This window comes from Ursus americanus, chromosome 28, assembly GCF_024610735.1.
Source record: "Ursus americanus isolate L20-20 chromosome 28, mUrsAme1.1.p, whole genome shotgun sequence".
In the NCBI taxonomy this organism is placed as follows: domain Eukaryota; kingdom Metazoa; phylum Chordata; class Mammalia; order Carnivora; family Ursidae; genus Ursus; species Ursus americanus.
Window position 1 is genome coordinate 34,739,185 of NC_142154.1, and position 17,696 is coordinate 34,756,880.

At 36.7% G+C, this 17,696-nt stretch overlaps 1 protein-coding gene across 1 annotated transcript in view; it reads right to left on the reverse strand.

The window, feature by feature from the left end:
* The window catches only part of PIAS1 (protein inhibitor of activated STAT 1), a 118,006-nt gene that overhangs the window by 84,266 nt on the left and 16,044 nt on the right, over positions 1-17,696 (reverse strand). Inside the window, exon 2 of the mRNA XM_045810734.2 lies at positions 3,900-4,344. Within this exon, the coding sequence (XP_045666690.2) occupies positions 3,900-4,344 (445 nt within the window). The remainder of the gene's footprint in view (positions 1-3,899; positions 4,345-17,696) is intronic.

Sequence of the window (17,696 nt, forward strand, 5' to 3'; positions counted from 1 at the left end):
CTTTCTGGTAAGATCGTTTTATGCATAACCAAAATGATGACTTTTAATTCTACGGTAACAATGAGAAATTAGAAATCTATTTATATACCACCAAGCAATTCTATAACACCTATTCAATGGGTATATACCACAAACAATGAATTTATTCAATAAAAACCAGTATTCAAATCAAATTATACTTTAAAAGTACAGTCAATTTTTATTATGTGTGCTAATTGTTCTATAAAGTCACCATAATGAATTAGTGAATTCTGAACCACTGCTCCTAGGGAATACATAGGGCTAGGTTCCTGTAAGCCCTGATCACATTTTCAACAACTAATCACTATGTGACCTTGTTTTAGGTGTGTTTCTGTTCAAGGACACCTTATTTAATATATAATTCATTTATTACTTAGTAATAATTTTACTTATTTAATAATAATTCATTAACATTGACCTCACAGCCAATAGCACTAACTCATGTCTGAACAAAACTGAATACATATGTATTTTTTCTCCATTAGGCACATCACAGCCTTTTTGCATTTAGGAACACCAGACAGACCAGATACACCGGCATGATGGCTGGGGGCTATTTAAAACTGAAATCACCAATAAAAAGTACAAAAATGCAAAAAACATGGCACTACATAGAGCACAAAAGAGGACATGTCCTGGGGCGCCTGGGTGGGGCAGTCGTTAAGTGTCTGCCTTGGCTCAGGGCGTGATCCCAGCCTTCTGGGATCGAGCCCCGCATCAGGCTCCTCCGCTAGGAGCTTGCTTCTTCCTCTCCCACTCCCTCTGCTTGTGTTCCCTCTCTCGCTGGCTGTCTCTCTCTGTCAAATAAATAAAATCTTAAAAAAAAAAAAAAAAAAAAAGATGACATGTCCTTACAGTATGAGAGCTGAAAACAAGAAGGCAAGAGTCACCTTGTGGGAAAGTGCAAGGCAGAAGACTCAAATTTTTACCATTCCGTGAATGTCCATAAATAACCATGAAACTGTTGTAATGATTTTGTAATTACAAATAAATTTGAGATAGCAGACATTCACAAACACAGAATGTGCAAGTAACGAGAATTGACAATACAAAGAAAGCCTAATTAAATAAATCTCATGGGAAATATTTTAGCACTTCAATCCAGTCAATTTTATAAATACAAGGGTTTACTTACTGGTCATCAAGGATTGGAGAAACTTTATGGCATTGTTTTTACGTTTTTAAATTGTCACATAAAAACACCAGATTGAAGCAGTTTATAAGTTTCCAGATAAAGACTAAAGACAGAAAAATTATTTAAAATTTACTGCCTAGGGAACACCTGGGTGGCTCAGTCGGTTAAGCATCTGCCTTCGGTTCAGGTCATGATTCCAGGGTCCTGAGGTCAAGTCCCACACTGGGCTCCTTGCTCAGAGGGGAGCCTGCTTCTCCCTCTGCCTGCAGCTCCCTCTGCTTGTGCTCTGTCTTTCTCTCTTTCAAATAAATAAATAACATCTTTTTTAAATTAATTAATTAATTATTTAAAATTTACTGCCTGTTCTTTAAAAACAGTTATTAGAGGAAAAGCACTACAGAAAGGTATCAAAAATTGCAGCTTTAAGAACATAATTTCTTATGAACTGTTTCTAATATCTTTTAAAGAAAAACCAGTTATGTTTACCCATTACTATTACACACTGAAAAGTTCATAAGGATAAAAGTATCCTGAAGTATTAAAGCAGTAAGAGGAGCGCTTGGGTGGCTTCAGTCGCTTAAGTGTCTGTCTTTGGCTCAGGTCATGATCCCAGGGTCCTGGGATCGAGCCCTCCATCGGGCTCCCTGCTCACTGGGGGTCTGCTTCTTCCTCTCCCTCTATGCTCTCTCTCTCAAGTAAATAAACAAAATCTTAAAAAAATAAATAAATAAAGCAATAAGATACAAAATGTAAATTACGGTATGTAAGTTAAGCTAAAAAGGCTTGAAAAGACCATCAGTGTAGACAATTAGAAATTAACACTTAAATATATTCACGCAAAGTACCTTAGTGAAATAAAAATTGACTTAAAATTCTTTTAATTTTAATTTAAACTATTATCCAGTATAACTATAATGTGTGTCCAGTTTGCATTTCTACTCTATATAACAAATTTAGATACATACGTAAACATCATCTATTCACAGTGATACCTGAAATTTATATTACTGAAAATGAAAACAGCAAGATACATTAATTAAGACCAGAAAAGAATCTGAGAAGTGGGAATCAAATCAAAGGCACCAACACTTTTTTCCTTTTAAATTTCAGATGATGTTCACTACAGCACAGTTTTTGGCTGCAAAAAAACAGAAAATTTTGTCTTTTAATAGAGGACTTATATCATGGAATAGTATATAGTTTTTTAATAAGAAATGAGCTAGAGTGTGTTTGTGTGTGTGTGTGTGTATACACACCTGCTCACATGGCCTTCAATTAAAAATGTGAAACAAGACAAGGAGAGATATCGGTATTAGGGAGAAAAAAAGGCAAATCACAGAATACAACGTAAAACATGATTCCTTCTTGAAAAACAAGAAATGTAACTTGTTTACATACGCATACACACCAAACTACTAACGAGGAAGGGACTTCGACACTTTCATTTTTTTTATAATGAGCATGTGTAAGTTTTATAACCATACGATAGGTTCTTCACAAATGACAGGTTACCTTGTTATAGCAATTTTAAAAATAAAATAATGTGATATAAAATTCATGTTGTTTGAAAACGATTCCTACAAGCTTAATTTATTCAGGTAAATCCTGTTAAATATAATTAAAAACAAACATTTCCAAGAATTTCAGTATGTTCTCAAAATTTAACACTAACCAATCCCCCAAGCTGAAATGTTTATTGATTTATGACAAAGGTCAGCAAACTTTTTCTGCAAAGGTCAGACTAAATATTTTAGGTTTTGCAGACAAACATGGTCTCTGCTACATACTATTCTTTTTGTTCTTGTCTTTGATTTTTTTAACAACCCTCTGGGAATATTAAAAAAGAAAAAAAAACAACCACACACACACACACACACACACACACACACACACACACACACACACCGGTTAGCTTATTAGATCCACAAAAAATAGACCAGAGGCTAAATTTGTCTTGCTGGCCACAGCTTGTCAACCACTAATTTATGACAACAAACCAGCACCTGGACGTCTGATATTTTAAATATAGTATGACAAAGGTATCAGAAATCACAACAGTTTTAGTCTATGTTAAATAAAGTAAGGTAGTATTGGAGAAATTACATGTTGATTACTACACTGAATTCTATTAATATGCCAGACATTGATCAAACGATAAAGCACAGTGAATAAAATTTCAAGTATTCACATTATAAAACCATGATCATGTGTGCACCTGCAAAGCACACATATCCATTTGAAAAAGTCAGCTGAAACTGAAATACTACACAAAGCTCAAATCTCCTTTTATAATAATTAAAACCATTTACTCATTTAAATAATCAAAACTAATCAGTCATTTGTTTTAGATGTCATCAACCCTTGAAAATTAAGAACTGAATTCAAAGGCTCATAGTATTATTAGGTTTTAATTTTTTAATTTGTAAGGGTTATTGTAAAATATTAATTAACAATGTAAAATATTACACTTTAAAAGTTTATATTCTTGGAAACTTTTTAATATTTACTGTCTCAGCAACCATCACTGGAAACTTGACTATACTTTTTTTCTTTACCTAAAAGATAGCTTTTATATATTTGATTTTGTTTAAAACTAAAAGATCCTTATTGTAATCTGAATGCTACTAGCAAAGGAAAATTTCATTATGAATAATAAACTGGGTCAAACTGAAACTCTAAAATGAAAATGTATCTCCCCACCCCCACCCCAAGTAACCAAATAATCATTATAGGATAATCTTACCTAGACTGGTGGGTTTTATCAGTTCATCCAGTAAATCATAAAATGGTAATTTTTGAAGTTTTATATCCGGATGGACTGGGTGAAGAGCTGATGTAAGATGTGGGAGTTCCAGTTCATGTTTAGGTCCCAGAAGAGAAACAGGGAGTAACGGTGATGATGCAGGGTGACCATCATAAGTGAGCTGTGGAATGGTAGATGGAGACAAAGTTGCTGGCATAGGACTTGAATGGACATTGGGGATGGACAAGTCCGCGGGCGTCATGATTTTCTGGGGGAACCTCCGCCTATAGAGTTCTTTAATTTTCATTTGTACAGCAGGACTGCAGCCAGCCTTTAGCAAATGCAGGGCTTTTGTGAGAAGTTCGTGTTTGCGTCCGTGCTTGTTTCTCCCAGCGTAGCCCAACAGTACTTGGAGTTCAGAAACTCTAAGGCTCATAACCATTTGCTTAGAGACAAAACAAAATGTAAAATGTTAGTATTCCAATAGTATAATTTACAATATTTAACAACACTTTATTCTAACCCTTTCCCCTCATGGTTTGCTTTAAAGGCCAGCTCAGTTACAATCAATTCTAGTCATTTCCAACTTAAAATAAGTAACCAAAAAATTTAAAAATTAATATTCATAAATTCACTGACTTCTACCCAGGGTTATGAAAGATGTAAGATGAAGTATACACCAGGCAGAACCACATCTCACCTCATTCCACTGTTTTGATGCAATTGTCAGCTATTCATCAAGCACTTACTGAGTCTCCAGAAGAGTGCTGAGTGCTACGTGGATGGCAAAATATAATGAGCCCTCAAGAACGTTTGTTTTCTTGGCGGAAAAGTATATAACTATATATGAAACACATAAATGCCCCACCTCAAACACCAGATGCAAGTAGGGTATAAATAACATACTATCAGGTATTACATTCTATGCTGACCCTGGAATTTGTAGGACTTAAAAACTATCTATCGGGGCGCCTGGGTGGCTCAGTCGTTAAGCATCTGCCTTTGGCTCAGGGCGTGATCCCAGCGTTCTGGGATCGAGCCCCACATCAGGCTTCTCTGATGGGAGCCTGCTTCTTCCTCTCCCACTCCCCCTGCTTGTGTTCCCTCTCTCGCTGGCTGTCTCTCTCTGTCAAATAAATAAATAAAATCTTTATAAAAAAAAAAAAAAAGAAAGGTCAAATAGCTTACCTAAGGCCACTAAGCAGCAGTCAGGACACAAACTCAGATCTATGTGTGGTATGTATGATTCTAAAGCCCACTTTTCACTGAACCTTTAGGAAAAGGACAGAGCTGGAAACATAATATTGACTCACTCCACTGGCAAGGCCAGGCTAAAAAGTCTAGGAATTCAATCCGCATGCCATAATGTGGAAGGTTGTAATAAAGAGATCTATTTAACTTTGACGCTTTGTTCCCAAACGTGTTTGGTCACTGTTTCTCCTTTTTCTTCAATTACTAAGAGACTACCAACAGGAAATGCCCAACTATACCAATCCTCTCATTTTAAAGTGGAAGAAAATGGAATCCAGAGAGGAGAAATGGCTTACCCAAGACCATATGGTATTAACAGCAGAATCCTGACTTGACCACCACTGACAGGGAGGTGTTAGGGTAGAAGACACATGTAAGCTTACCACCAGCTATCTCCCCAACTGTTTTATCCCCTCACCTCAGACCTAATAGCAATACAGAAAAGATAAAACTGCCTTTCCTAATTCACTCCCGCTCCCTGAGAGGCCACCCTACCCCAGCCGATCCTCTGGAAGCTATTTAGAGAGTGCAACACAATTAAGTAACAAATCAAATAGGAAGAAAACAGTGTATAAAGATCTTTATATACAATATAGCTGGTTATCAAACATATCTGAGCCCTTTCCCTACTTCTCTGGCCTGAAAAATAGTTTGTTTCTTCAAATTCCAGCTTTTGCCAGCCTTAGTCCATTACACCTGGCAACACTAATGACTTTTTTCCTCATTACTTTTACTGGCCATTTTGCATATCTGTATTTAGCACTTGTCTTGCTTTTTTATAATTTTCTATTTGTATAAGTGATTCCACGACCAGTTTGAGGTCCTCCAGGACACAACTCAATGTCACTCTCACCATCTAACACTAGGGCCTGACAACAGTAGAAACACAACAAATGCCTGGACAATGAATAAATAAATGAATGAATGAACGAAATAAACAAGAAAGTCACACCAGAAGAAAGGGTGGGGTAGAATCTACAATGGTAAATTATACATATAACTACAATACAAATGCAAATGAACTCCCAAATTCTTATGCTCAATAGAAGGCACAAAGAAATACTACGGGCCTTAAAAATAAAGCCTACCCCAAATCCTATAAATGCTTCTCTTTTTTAGATATGATCGGAGATTAAATAATTACTAACTATAATGTCAGCAAGCTATCAATTTCTCCCTACTATCCAAAATGTCCTAAGAGTACAAAATAGTTTTAAAGATTTTTATTACTTATTTGAAAAGGAACTGGGACTTCAACTGAAAAGTACTATATTAATAAGTAGCTTCTGCTTTTGCAGAAATAACAGAAATTATGCTTCAAAGATGATCGGTTAAAAATAAATTTAGGTTAGCACTGGTCAAATGTACTTCATTTTACAGAGAAAGTAGTATAAATTTTAGAAAGAGAACAATGTCTTCCCACTTCAACCACATTCTCCTAGGTCAAACACAAATAAACCTGAATCCAGTGATTATCACAGGCTTTTCACTGATGATAGTTTTCTGTCCTTACTCTATGGGTATAAGGATTTAAATGCAGCACAGATGTGTTATTGTTTTACTTAGATGGAAGAACACTGGCAATCCACATGAAATAAAATCTCTTGTGTAATGGTCAAAAGAAAAAAGCTGATGACATAAGTTTTGTTTTTGTTTTTACAGGATGTGAAATTAATCATCACAATTATGAGGCAGATATTGTCCTCATTTTACAGACAGGAAAACTGAGGACTAGGCAGGTTAAGAAATTTGTTGATTATACAACTACTGCAAATATTATGCTCTTACACTATAATACTGTCTTTTAAAGGAAACAAACCACATGCCTTTCAATTAGGAAAGAGAAAAACCTTTTGAAAGACTAACTGATTTAACATTTCAATCTCCATTTCAAGCTTCAATATTTTGCTTTAAAAAAACTGGTGGTTCAGATAAGAAAAAAAAGCATCTGGATTCAAATTAACCATTGCACCTTAAAATCAGGTTTAGTGAAAGATGGGGTGCTATCCACTGCTATTATTGGAGCAGCTGCTGCATACACTTAAGGACTGTAATAAGCATGCAATATTTTTAAAAACTAAATAAAAGGGGGGCAGGAAACACAAACATCTGAAGCATCACTCAACCGAAAAGCTTCAGAGAAGCACGGAACAGTCAATTCACAATGCGGTGTTGACAACACAGAGGAAAACTAAACACTTACATCTGAGATGCTGAAACGCAATATATTTTAATCTGTCATGTGTTTAAAAATCTCCATTTGTTAGCACTACAACAAAATGAATATTTATAACTAAGGATAACATCAACCACTGCTACTACTAGAAATCACTACCTCCTCAAATAGCATTCTGCTGACTCTACATCCCCAAATGATAAGAGTTGTCAGAACTAGGAAATTCAGAATGCCTGAGAGATATATACACGCTGTACAGAAAGCATTCTGTGAGGGGCATCTTTTTAAAATTAATTTTTTTAATCAAGCAGACATGCACACAGTTTAAAAAGTCAAATAGTGTGACCAGAAAACAGATGTCCCTTGCCCCCCCCACACACACTTTTCACATCCCTGAGGCAATCTCTTTCAAGCCTTTTGGCTATTTCTTTTGGCATTTTTCACTATATTCTATAAAGCAGGTCTATGTGTTCTTAAATTTTTTCCTTGTAGGAAAAAATTGACTTACTATAAACAATAACGGTTTAGTTCTGTGACATCTCTACCCCCATATTTTCATCACAATTTCTGGTTGAATCAATTGTTGTTTACATTACTATGGCTGTAAATAATATTCACACATGAGCCAAAGTATGTCATGATTACTCTTCCGTTTATGTAGAATCTTGGCTTTCTTAGTTAATAACTGCACCATTTGTGCATTTGCTTTGTTTTCTAGGTAACTACTAATTCATCTGCAAACTGATAAAAGTGTAACTTTCAACATATTCAAATACAAGAGGTAAAACTGTTTTCATTTCTTTCCGGAATACATGCCTTCTGTAGCCCTCCCCATCAGGTTCCAATCTGGACTGCCTGCTCTTTAGACCTGGTACATGACTATGGTCATAGAATTTCCCTTCAACGTATTCTTTATAATGTCCCGCCCCTCTTCCATATTGGATCCCATTTCATCCATCTCACTTTTGCCTCTTAGTTTTCTCTTTTTAGTAGAGTATTTCCTCCACTAGCTTCCTAAGAAGGAACTGGAAGCTAGTTTTTTATTCCTTGCATCGTCCAAAAGTATATTCATTTACCCATAGTTAATAACTGAGTTTGGCTCAATATTTGAATTCTAGACAGGAAAGCATGTTCTGTCAGAATTTTAACAGCCTTTCCTCATTGTCTTCTGGCTTCCGGTGCTGCTGTTAAGAAGCCTGGCATCATCCTGATCTGCAATCCTTCACAGTCGCCTGTATATCCCATAAGGAAGCTTACATAGAAGCTTCTTGGGGTGCCAGGGTGGCTCAGTCAGTGAACAGACTAAGGCTCAGGTCATGATCTCAGGGTCCTGGAATCCAGCCCTGAGCATCAGGCTCTGTGCTCTGCAGGGAGTCTGCTTCTCCTTCTCCTTTTGCTCATGCTTGCATGCTCTCTCTCTCATATAAATAAATAAAATCTTTTTTTTAAAAAGAAGCTTCTTTCTACATGCTCTGCAATTTTACAGTGTTGCATCGTGGGGTTGGGTTGGTTTTTCTGTGGGGTTTTGTTTTTGCTTTAATTGTATGAACTGGTAAATGCTGTCTTTTAAATTTAGAGATGCATGTCCTTCCATTCTGGGAGGTTTTCTTTCTTCATCTTTTTTTCTAGTCTCTTACTTGTGTGCCTATTATTTAGGTACTGGCCTTCTTAGACTGATTATCCAATTCTCCTTCCTTGCATTTTACATCTCTTGCATTTAGCTCTATTTTGAGAAATTTCCTCAACTTGATCTTCTAGCGCTTCTATTAAAATTTTCATTCCCATGAGCTCTGTTCGGTTCGTTACATGCCTTTTTTTTTTCCCCTACATCTTGCTTTTAGTTTTCACGAATGGAGTATCTTGTTTTCTCTCTGACAATATAAATAAATTGGGTATTTGGCTTTGTTATTGTTTTCTTCTGCTGTCTGCACGGTCTCTGTAACCTCTGGGTGCTTTTCTGCTATCTGCTTTGGTCTCTGCCTTTCATGCCTGATGTTTTCCTCAAATGACAGGAGATTGCTGGCTGCACATTTATATTTAAAAGTAAGATACTAAAAACATGATCAAGTGATCTGTGTGAGTGAGCAGATTGGGGGTACTTCATTCTAGGATGATCAGTCAGGAATTTGGCTGTTTTGAGGATTCCTTTTTTCCTTTTACCTAATCACTTTTGACAGAGGAATCCTCCAATGTTCTGCTTTGGCAGTATGACTGGCTTCCAGTGTTCTCAGGATAATGAGGAGAAAGGAGGGGGAGGTCTCCACCATTCAAAAATAAGACATTTCAACTTAATCCCCTTTTCAAATACATAAAATTTTACACACACACACACACACACACACACACACAATCTGTGTGTGTAAGAGAACAACTATGTCAACCACAGGGGCAGGAACCACATTCTGAGAAAGATAAATTCAGACGATATTCAAGCAGTATCAACAAGTACTATAGACAAAGTGCTTTTTGCAATTAAATAAAAACTGCCAGTATTATTGTTCTTCAGTTATGACCTTACATTATTAAAGGTCATACCTAAATTGTGACTAAGGATTAGGTACTTCCTATTGAGCAACTAATTACTTTCATTCACACATCCCACTGCAGTAGTTTAGAGGATTAGTCATAATAAAGCAGACTCTATATTATGAATCTTTATCTGGTATCAATTTATAACCAATAGTAAACCAAAATGAATTCTGAACATAGACAAATTAGGCATTTAACAATGTCATAATATTTCATTTATACTTCTGCTTTCTATCCACAACAGCAATCATCAAAAATTCTATAACTGCATACACTAAAGCCTGTACAGTACAACAAAAATATTTTATTATTTTTAAAGTCACATGCTTCATCTAATGAAAATGATTTCTGCATCATTTCTAATCCTCTCCATTTGAAATCGTTAATAAGCAGCTGTTAGATTAGTAATTTGTCAACAATGCCCAGTTCAACCAGAAAACCTAGTTAGACAGTTTCTATTAAAGAAGCAAATCAGGTTGGTTATCTCCACAATCTTGTTCGACCCAATTTCGCATCTTTTTATTTATTTCTCAATGTAAGATAACTGAAAAGTGACCTCTAGAGCCCACTCCCCTAGTTGATCTCCTCTGACTTCTCCTGGTCCCTATTCCATCACACTGGCTGCATTTAGTGGCACGTAATGACAAAACATGGAGATCGCACTCCCCTCTAAGCAGAGTATAAACCGAGTACTGTTAAATTAGTGTACCACGACTTTAATTTCTGACAGATGATTTAAACATCATCCCCATTTAGGTACTACCACATTTCATGAAACATATGGATATGTCCTTCAAAAGGCTCCTTCCAGATGATAACTTTGATATTAAAAATAACAAACCTAACTCAGAACATTTTAAAATTTGGATAAAATATTTTTTCTAATAAAAAACAAAGTTTAGAGTGTAAGATTCTAACACATTGCCAAACTTCTGGTGCAGAGATAGGAAAATATGACTTTTATTTAAGTAAAAAGCTGTTCTGCACACAGATGCTCAATAAATGCTTTCTGGATCAATGCACAGCCCCTAAATGAGTATGAAGAAAAAGAGAATACAGGAAACAATGAACACAGAGAGATAAGCTAGTCTTCAGAGACAGACATACATAATCAACACATTAATTCAATTCTCAGGAGTTACTGAACACCTACTATGTGCTAGATACACGTATAATATGGTACCAGTACATGTAGAATTTGGATTCCAGTACCAGCCTGACCACTTACTTACTGAATCGCATCTTTCACAGGGTCTATTTTCTCATTCTGAAAATGAGAGATTAACTAGAGGTTCTCAAAGGCTCCTTAAAATTTCAAAATTCTTTAATGTTATAACTCTATTAAATGAAATCTTTCTTCTCATTCTTCTACCCTTTCATAGTTAAAGAAATATAAACAATCTGTAAAGTCAGTGAATCTAGGTTAGTAATGTTTTCAATCAAAATTTTAAGTGTCATTTACCTGGGCCGACAGAATAGAAACAACGATAAACCTAATACATGTTACATGCTTACCATATGCCAACCATGTACTAATTACAGTAAACATGATCAACTTATTTAACCCTCACATGAACCCGAGAGACAGACCACTGTCATTATTCCCGCTGCATGGATAAAAAAACTGATGCTAAACCTGAAGTCGAACACTAAGTAAGTGATGGAGACAGAGCTCAAACCCGACCTGACTTCAGAGCCTAAGCTCATAAACACTAACCAAGAGAGGTGTCTTATCACAAATCTCAGGCAGAGCAGAATATGTATTACACTGGGGCAGGGGGCACTAAATGACATAAGGAATTTAGACTACACAGAATAAACAAGCATATTGGGGGGCAGTGAAAAATGTGATAAAAATAGTGTTTAAGGCTATCCAAGTAGTCACCTGTAGGACAGATGAAACAAAAAAGATTAAGAAATAAGATTTCTAGCTAAAATATATGGCAACAAGAATTATTTATCTACATATAAGGGAAGAAGGAAATATGACAGTCAACACAGAGGAGGAGACAGGACCAAGAAATACTGAAAAGAAAAACTGCCGATCACATGGAATATTCTAGCTACAGGTGCCTCTTTTCACAATTAGTATTGTACATGATCATGAGAGCAATTACCATTCACTTTTCAAATAAAATCTAGCATTTAAAAATAATAAGTAGGGCTTGAAGAAATTTTAATCCTATCAAATTATAAAAGATTGAGGATTCTCTTCCAAACTCTCCCAACCAAAAACAAGCAAAACACTGCATATGCAACTGGAAGATACCATCTCATCTAATTTAAGTTTCAGACAAGACAAGGAGCTATGAAAGAAACAGTATACTCTGAGACAAAGTTAGGAAGCTTAAAAGGAAGAAAAGACACGTATAAACAAAACAAAAAGTGAGGGGGGGAATGCATTCTAGAACTAAACAAAAAGTCTCTAAATCATAGCTTTCTGAGTCCCAGAAAAGAGATTAAGGTGAAGCCCTAGAGGGAAATTATCAAGGGAACTATTTCAGAGTAACAGGTGTAACCCACACAAGAGCTAGTAAGTAATGCAGCCCAACTCAAAAGTCAGATGCCAAAGTCCACACAATGCTGCGGAGTACTTACAATGATAGACACTATTAGATAATTGGAAAATGATGGTTTTGGGAAATAGGAGAATCACAACATCAAATAAAACTGGCAATCTTCTTGTCCAACTTTCCATCTAGTACATGAAGTTTTTTACTGTAACCTCCTTAGTTGATGGTCTCCCAGCCTCTGCTCAAACAGTCTTCTAAGACTTCACAACCTCATCTTAAAGTGACCTACCTTACTGAAAAGCTCTATGAATCAAACTTTCCTTTAACTCCACCCAATGGTTCTAAAATTTTGTCCTACTGGTGTTCCAGAGTCTATTTTTTTAAATGTGTTAAGAGGGCTCTTTTCCTTCAACAGGCTTGGTTTCTAAACCCCTTCCCACCCTGATCGCTGTTCTCTGGAGCATTTAGCAGTCCACTACACCCAGAGTGACTGAAATAATCCAGATAACAGGCCTAATCTTGAATACAGTATTACCACCTCTCTTATTATGAACACAGTATTTCTACCAACATAACCAAGTAAGGCATTCGCAGTTTAGGCTAATTGGTTTGTTCTACCTGTGCAAGGGGAAGGATGTGGTATGTGTTATGTTTTTGTTTCAGCAATGAGGGGGAGTTGCATCCACATCATACAGTTGCTCATACTAAGCTGGAAGTTAACTAAAACCTTTGTGGTTTTTTTTTTTTTTTTTTTATGAACTGCTTTTAGGTTAAACCTCCTCACGCTTTAATACAATTTTTTTAAAATTTAAAAGTAGAACTTTATATCAGGTTCTGTTAAACTTCACTTTTTCTTCCAGTTCATCATTCTAGCCTTTCAAAACCCCTCTAAAGAACTGCACTCTCCACCCTCTATTGCAGCACATATACACTATTATAAATTGTTGGTTTTCTGGTCTATGTCCTCCCCTAGACTTTGAGCTTTTCAAGGACAAGCACTTACCTCCGTATCACCTATGCTAAGTATAGTACATGACACTTGGTAAGTGCCCAGGAGATGATGATGAACTAACTCCCCTTGATTCTGTCACCTAACATATTCTTCCCAGGGCCACCTACAAAATCAGAAATATTCATATAGGTCATCCTTAAAACTTGGGTATAACACGGTCAAGACTACAGAGCCCTGTGGCACATCATAAGAGATTCCCCCCTTCAGATAACAAAAAAGTTTAAGGTTACAAATACCATTGCTCAACTACTTAGGATGCAGATGACTATTTTCCCCCAATATTCCCCAGTCTTAAGGTTATTGTTCAATACACCCTGTCCAGGGTGCCCAAGAAAAATAATTGAAGCTATCAAATTTCAATCCTGATTTACAGACTTGCTTTTCAGAGAAAAATAAGCTTAGAAAGACGTACACAAATTTTCTAAAAGCCTTGGGGGGTGGAGTGGTGCCTGGGGGTTAAGCATCTACCTTTGGCTCTGGTCATGATCCCTGCGTCCTGGGATCAAGCCAGCCCTGGGATCAAGCCAGCATCCAGCTTCCTCCTCAGTGGGGAGTTTGCTTCTCCCTCTCCCTCTGCCCCTACCCCCTCCTTCTCTCTCTCTCTCAAATAAACAAATAAAATCTTTAAAAAAAAAAAGAAAGAAAGAAAAGAAAAGGCCTTGGGAATGGGATGCCTGGCTGGCTCAGTCAGAGGAGCATGTGGCTCTGATCTTGGGTTCATGAGTTCGAGCCCCACAGTGGGTGTAGAGATCATTTAAATAAATTAATTAACTTTTAAAAAATAAAAAATAAAAGCCCCGGGAATGATTTCTCAAAAACTACAAAGAAATATTAAAAAGAAAAAATAGGCTGCAGGAAAATGCTGTTCAGGTCTCATAGTGAGAGTCTGCCTAAGGTTCAGGAGGGGGGAGGCAGAGAGAGAATCTTAAGCAGGTCCCACATCTGGTGCAGAGCCTGACACAGGGCTCAATCTCACAACCCTGAGATCATGACCAGAGGTGAAATCAAGAGTAGGACACTCAACCAACTGAGGCACCCCAAAATGTACTTATTTTAATACAGTTAGCTGCCTAGACATCACCAATCAAAATTCCAAAATAAAGCTTGTAACTAAGATTGGGCTTCACGTTAAAGAGCTTTAATTTAAATAACAGGATACTCTAAATCAGCATTTTCCAAACTAGGTTCATAGTGTTAATGGATAGTCAGAAAAATAGGGTTCTATGGCAAAACAAGTTCAAGAAATTCAAGATTCTATAATTCCCCACCATGTCCTCCTTTCCCAAGTCATATTTGAACACATTAAATAAGTCCAACAGAAATGTTAATCTGCATTTAACATTCTGCAAATTTACTTAGCCACAAAACCTTCTTTATTATCATTATTTAATCTACTATCATCTCATTTCTTAGCACTTCACAAAAGAAGAAATCTAGAACAAATTACAATATCTTCAAGTTGTCCAGGAGTTCCATTTTATGCTTGTTGTTCTAGCAAAATTATTAAAAGCTTCCCCCTTCCACTGTTAAAAGTGCCATCCATCCCAGTATGGACGATAAATTATCTAGTCATAGAATTAATACTCCAAAACTAAATATGAGTTATAAAACATGTGAACTACCTTGACTAACCGTCAAATTAACATGGCCATGTCACTGCATGCAGTTAAAATGCTATGTAGATGATGATTAATCTCAAACCCTTTTCCCAAATTTCTTAAAGAGTTCTCCACTAGCAATCTTACATTATTTTCAAAGTATTCTGGACTAATAAATTCTTGCTAACTGAACTCACAACCAAACAGATCTAGACAGTGAAAGGTATCTGTAATTGCAAAATTTTAAAGAGTCCATTATATCAAATTGTAAGGAAAGACAGTATCTTACAAATATTAAAGTAGTCCATAAAAGTTGTTTAAAGTTTTAAAAGATATTTTAAAAAATTATTCCAGGTCTTAACTGTGAGATTTCCTCTCCATTCTTGACCCTACTTTCACTCAGACCAGCCTTTCTGCATGACCTCATCCATCTCATGACTTCGAAATGCCATCTTTAAGTTGTTAATTCCCAAATCCACTTCTTCTATGTCCCACACATATTCAACTCAACATGTCCAAACCTAATACATCAAATTTCTCTCAAACCTTCCACCCACCTAACCAGCTGTCCAAGCCAGAAACTTCTACAACAACCTCTCCTTCATTCATGTCTATTTACCAAGTCATATCAATCCTACTGCCTTAAAATGTCTACCACTTTATTTTTTTGTTGCTTTTGCCTTTTGACTTTTTTATTTCTCAAAAAAAAGCTTAGTTTTTTGTTTTTCAATTTGGCTTTCTGACTCTGAGCTTGTGTTGTCAACACTTTCACAATGATTTTCTACTCCTCCATAAGGAAAGCCCACTTGATCGTGTTGCAGACACACTTTGCACACACAGACCCAGCAAAGGCCCTGCTGACGGTTTTTTTGCTTTATTTTTATTTCTTTTTAAAAATTTTGTTTATTTATTTGACGGGGGGGATCACAAGTAGGCAGAGTGGCAGGCAGAGGGAGAGGGAGAAGCAGGCTCCCTGCTGAGCAGAGACCCCCCCTCCCCCCCCACCATGTGGGACTCAATCCCAGGACCCTGGGATCATGACCTGAGCCGAAGGCAGATGCTTAACCGACTGAGCTAACCAGGTACCCCTGTTTTTTTGTTTTAGACAACCTTATAAGGATTTTAGGTCTCATAGCATGAACTCCTCGAAGTCGACCTGGGCATACCCTAATGAGAATTTTGGTGCTAGAAAGGTAAACAATTCTATTACCAGGGGTTCAGGACAGCTTAGTTTTGTTAGAGGCTATACTGTAGGACAGACAGCCTGCGACAGTATGTCAAATGCTGGACGATTCTGAATGCCCAAGGATGCTGTTCCCCGAAGAGCCCTATTTACCACTTTAATTCAGACTACCACTATCTCTGTTCTCCCCATCTATGATATTATCTCCTCCAAGTCATTCTCCACACTAGTAATCCTCCTAAAATGTAAGTCTGGTCATGTCATTCTCATGCTTAACCCTTGCAATGATTATCCCTACTGCACTCAGGATAGAGGACAAACTTCCTAGCATGGCCCAAAATATATTTCATGATCCAATCTCAGCCATTGCCACTAATCCCCTTAACCAGCTCTCCATCATCTGGGACTTGTGTGTATATGTATGTTCTGTAATGTATGTATATACATGAAGTAATTCTTCTCCCTCTCTCATCCCAACCTTTTTCTAGCTAACTTCAACTCATTCAGGTGTCAAATTAGATGTCATCACCTTTGGGATACTTTCTTCAGTCCACCCACAACATTAGTAAATTTACCGTCCCATATGATCCACAGCCCTTATGCTATCTGTAGAGAAGTCCTGTTTACTGGTCTGTTCCACTATAAACTGTCTATACAGATTATGTCTGGTTTGTTGTCAATAAATGTGAGTAATGATGGTCTGACAACTGTCTTAATTATTATGAACCATACTGGTAGTGCAAACCTATTAGACATACACACATTACCTCCCTAAAATAAAGATATTATATAATTCTGCCCAATGCCCAGGCAGTATGTTACTGGAATCCAAACAACAGATTACTTGACTTGGATGGCTAAGTTAAAGAATTTTGTTCTTAATCCTACAAAGAATGAGAAGTTATAAAAACTGTTCAAATTGCAGGAAATGGAGGGGGTGGGGAAGAAACTGACATACAATCAAAAAGCCAATGTGACTGAAGAGTAAGTGAACTGAAAGGGGAAATTAAGATAGGAGACTAATTTAGAGGTTGCTGATTAACACCAAACTGATACTATGAGAATGAAATAATAAGGGTGGTAGCTGGGAAGGAAAGAAAGGCATAACATTAAGAAAGATGTGACAAGACTTGTATGTGGAAGGATTCTGTAGTTCAGAAGGCTCAGAAACAGGGAAGACTTCCTTGAGGATCCAAACCAGGTTACGTCTCCTTGTTACACATACTTATAGAATTCTGTCCTTTTCCTTTATAAAACTTACTACAGTTTCAGACTCATAATTTCAATGTGAAAAGTTCTGATAACAATCTATCCCCAACCTCCCAGAATTTGCATTACTCTCCTATGTGTATCTCCACACATGAATCTACTGAGTGTTCCATAAAAATACACCTCGGTGTTTTTTCTCCATATTACCTTTGTTCGTGTTGTTCCCTCTGCCTGAAATAACCTTCCTATGATCAACTATCAAAAGTCTTCTCCTTTAAGGCCCAGTCTGAAATAAGCTTAACCAGAAGCGATCTCTTCCTCTTATG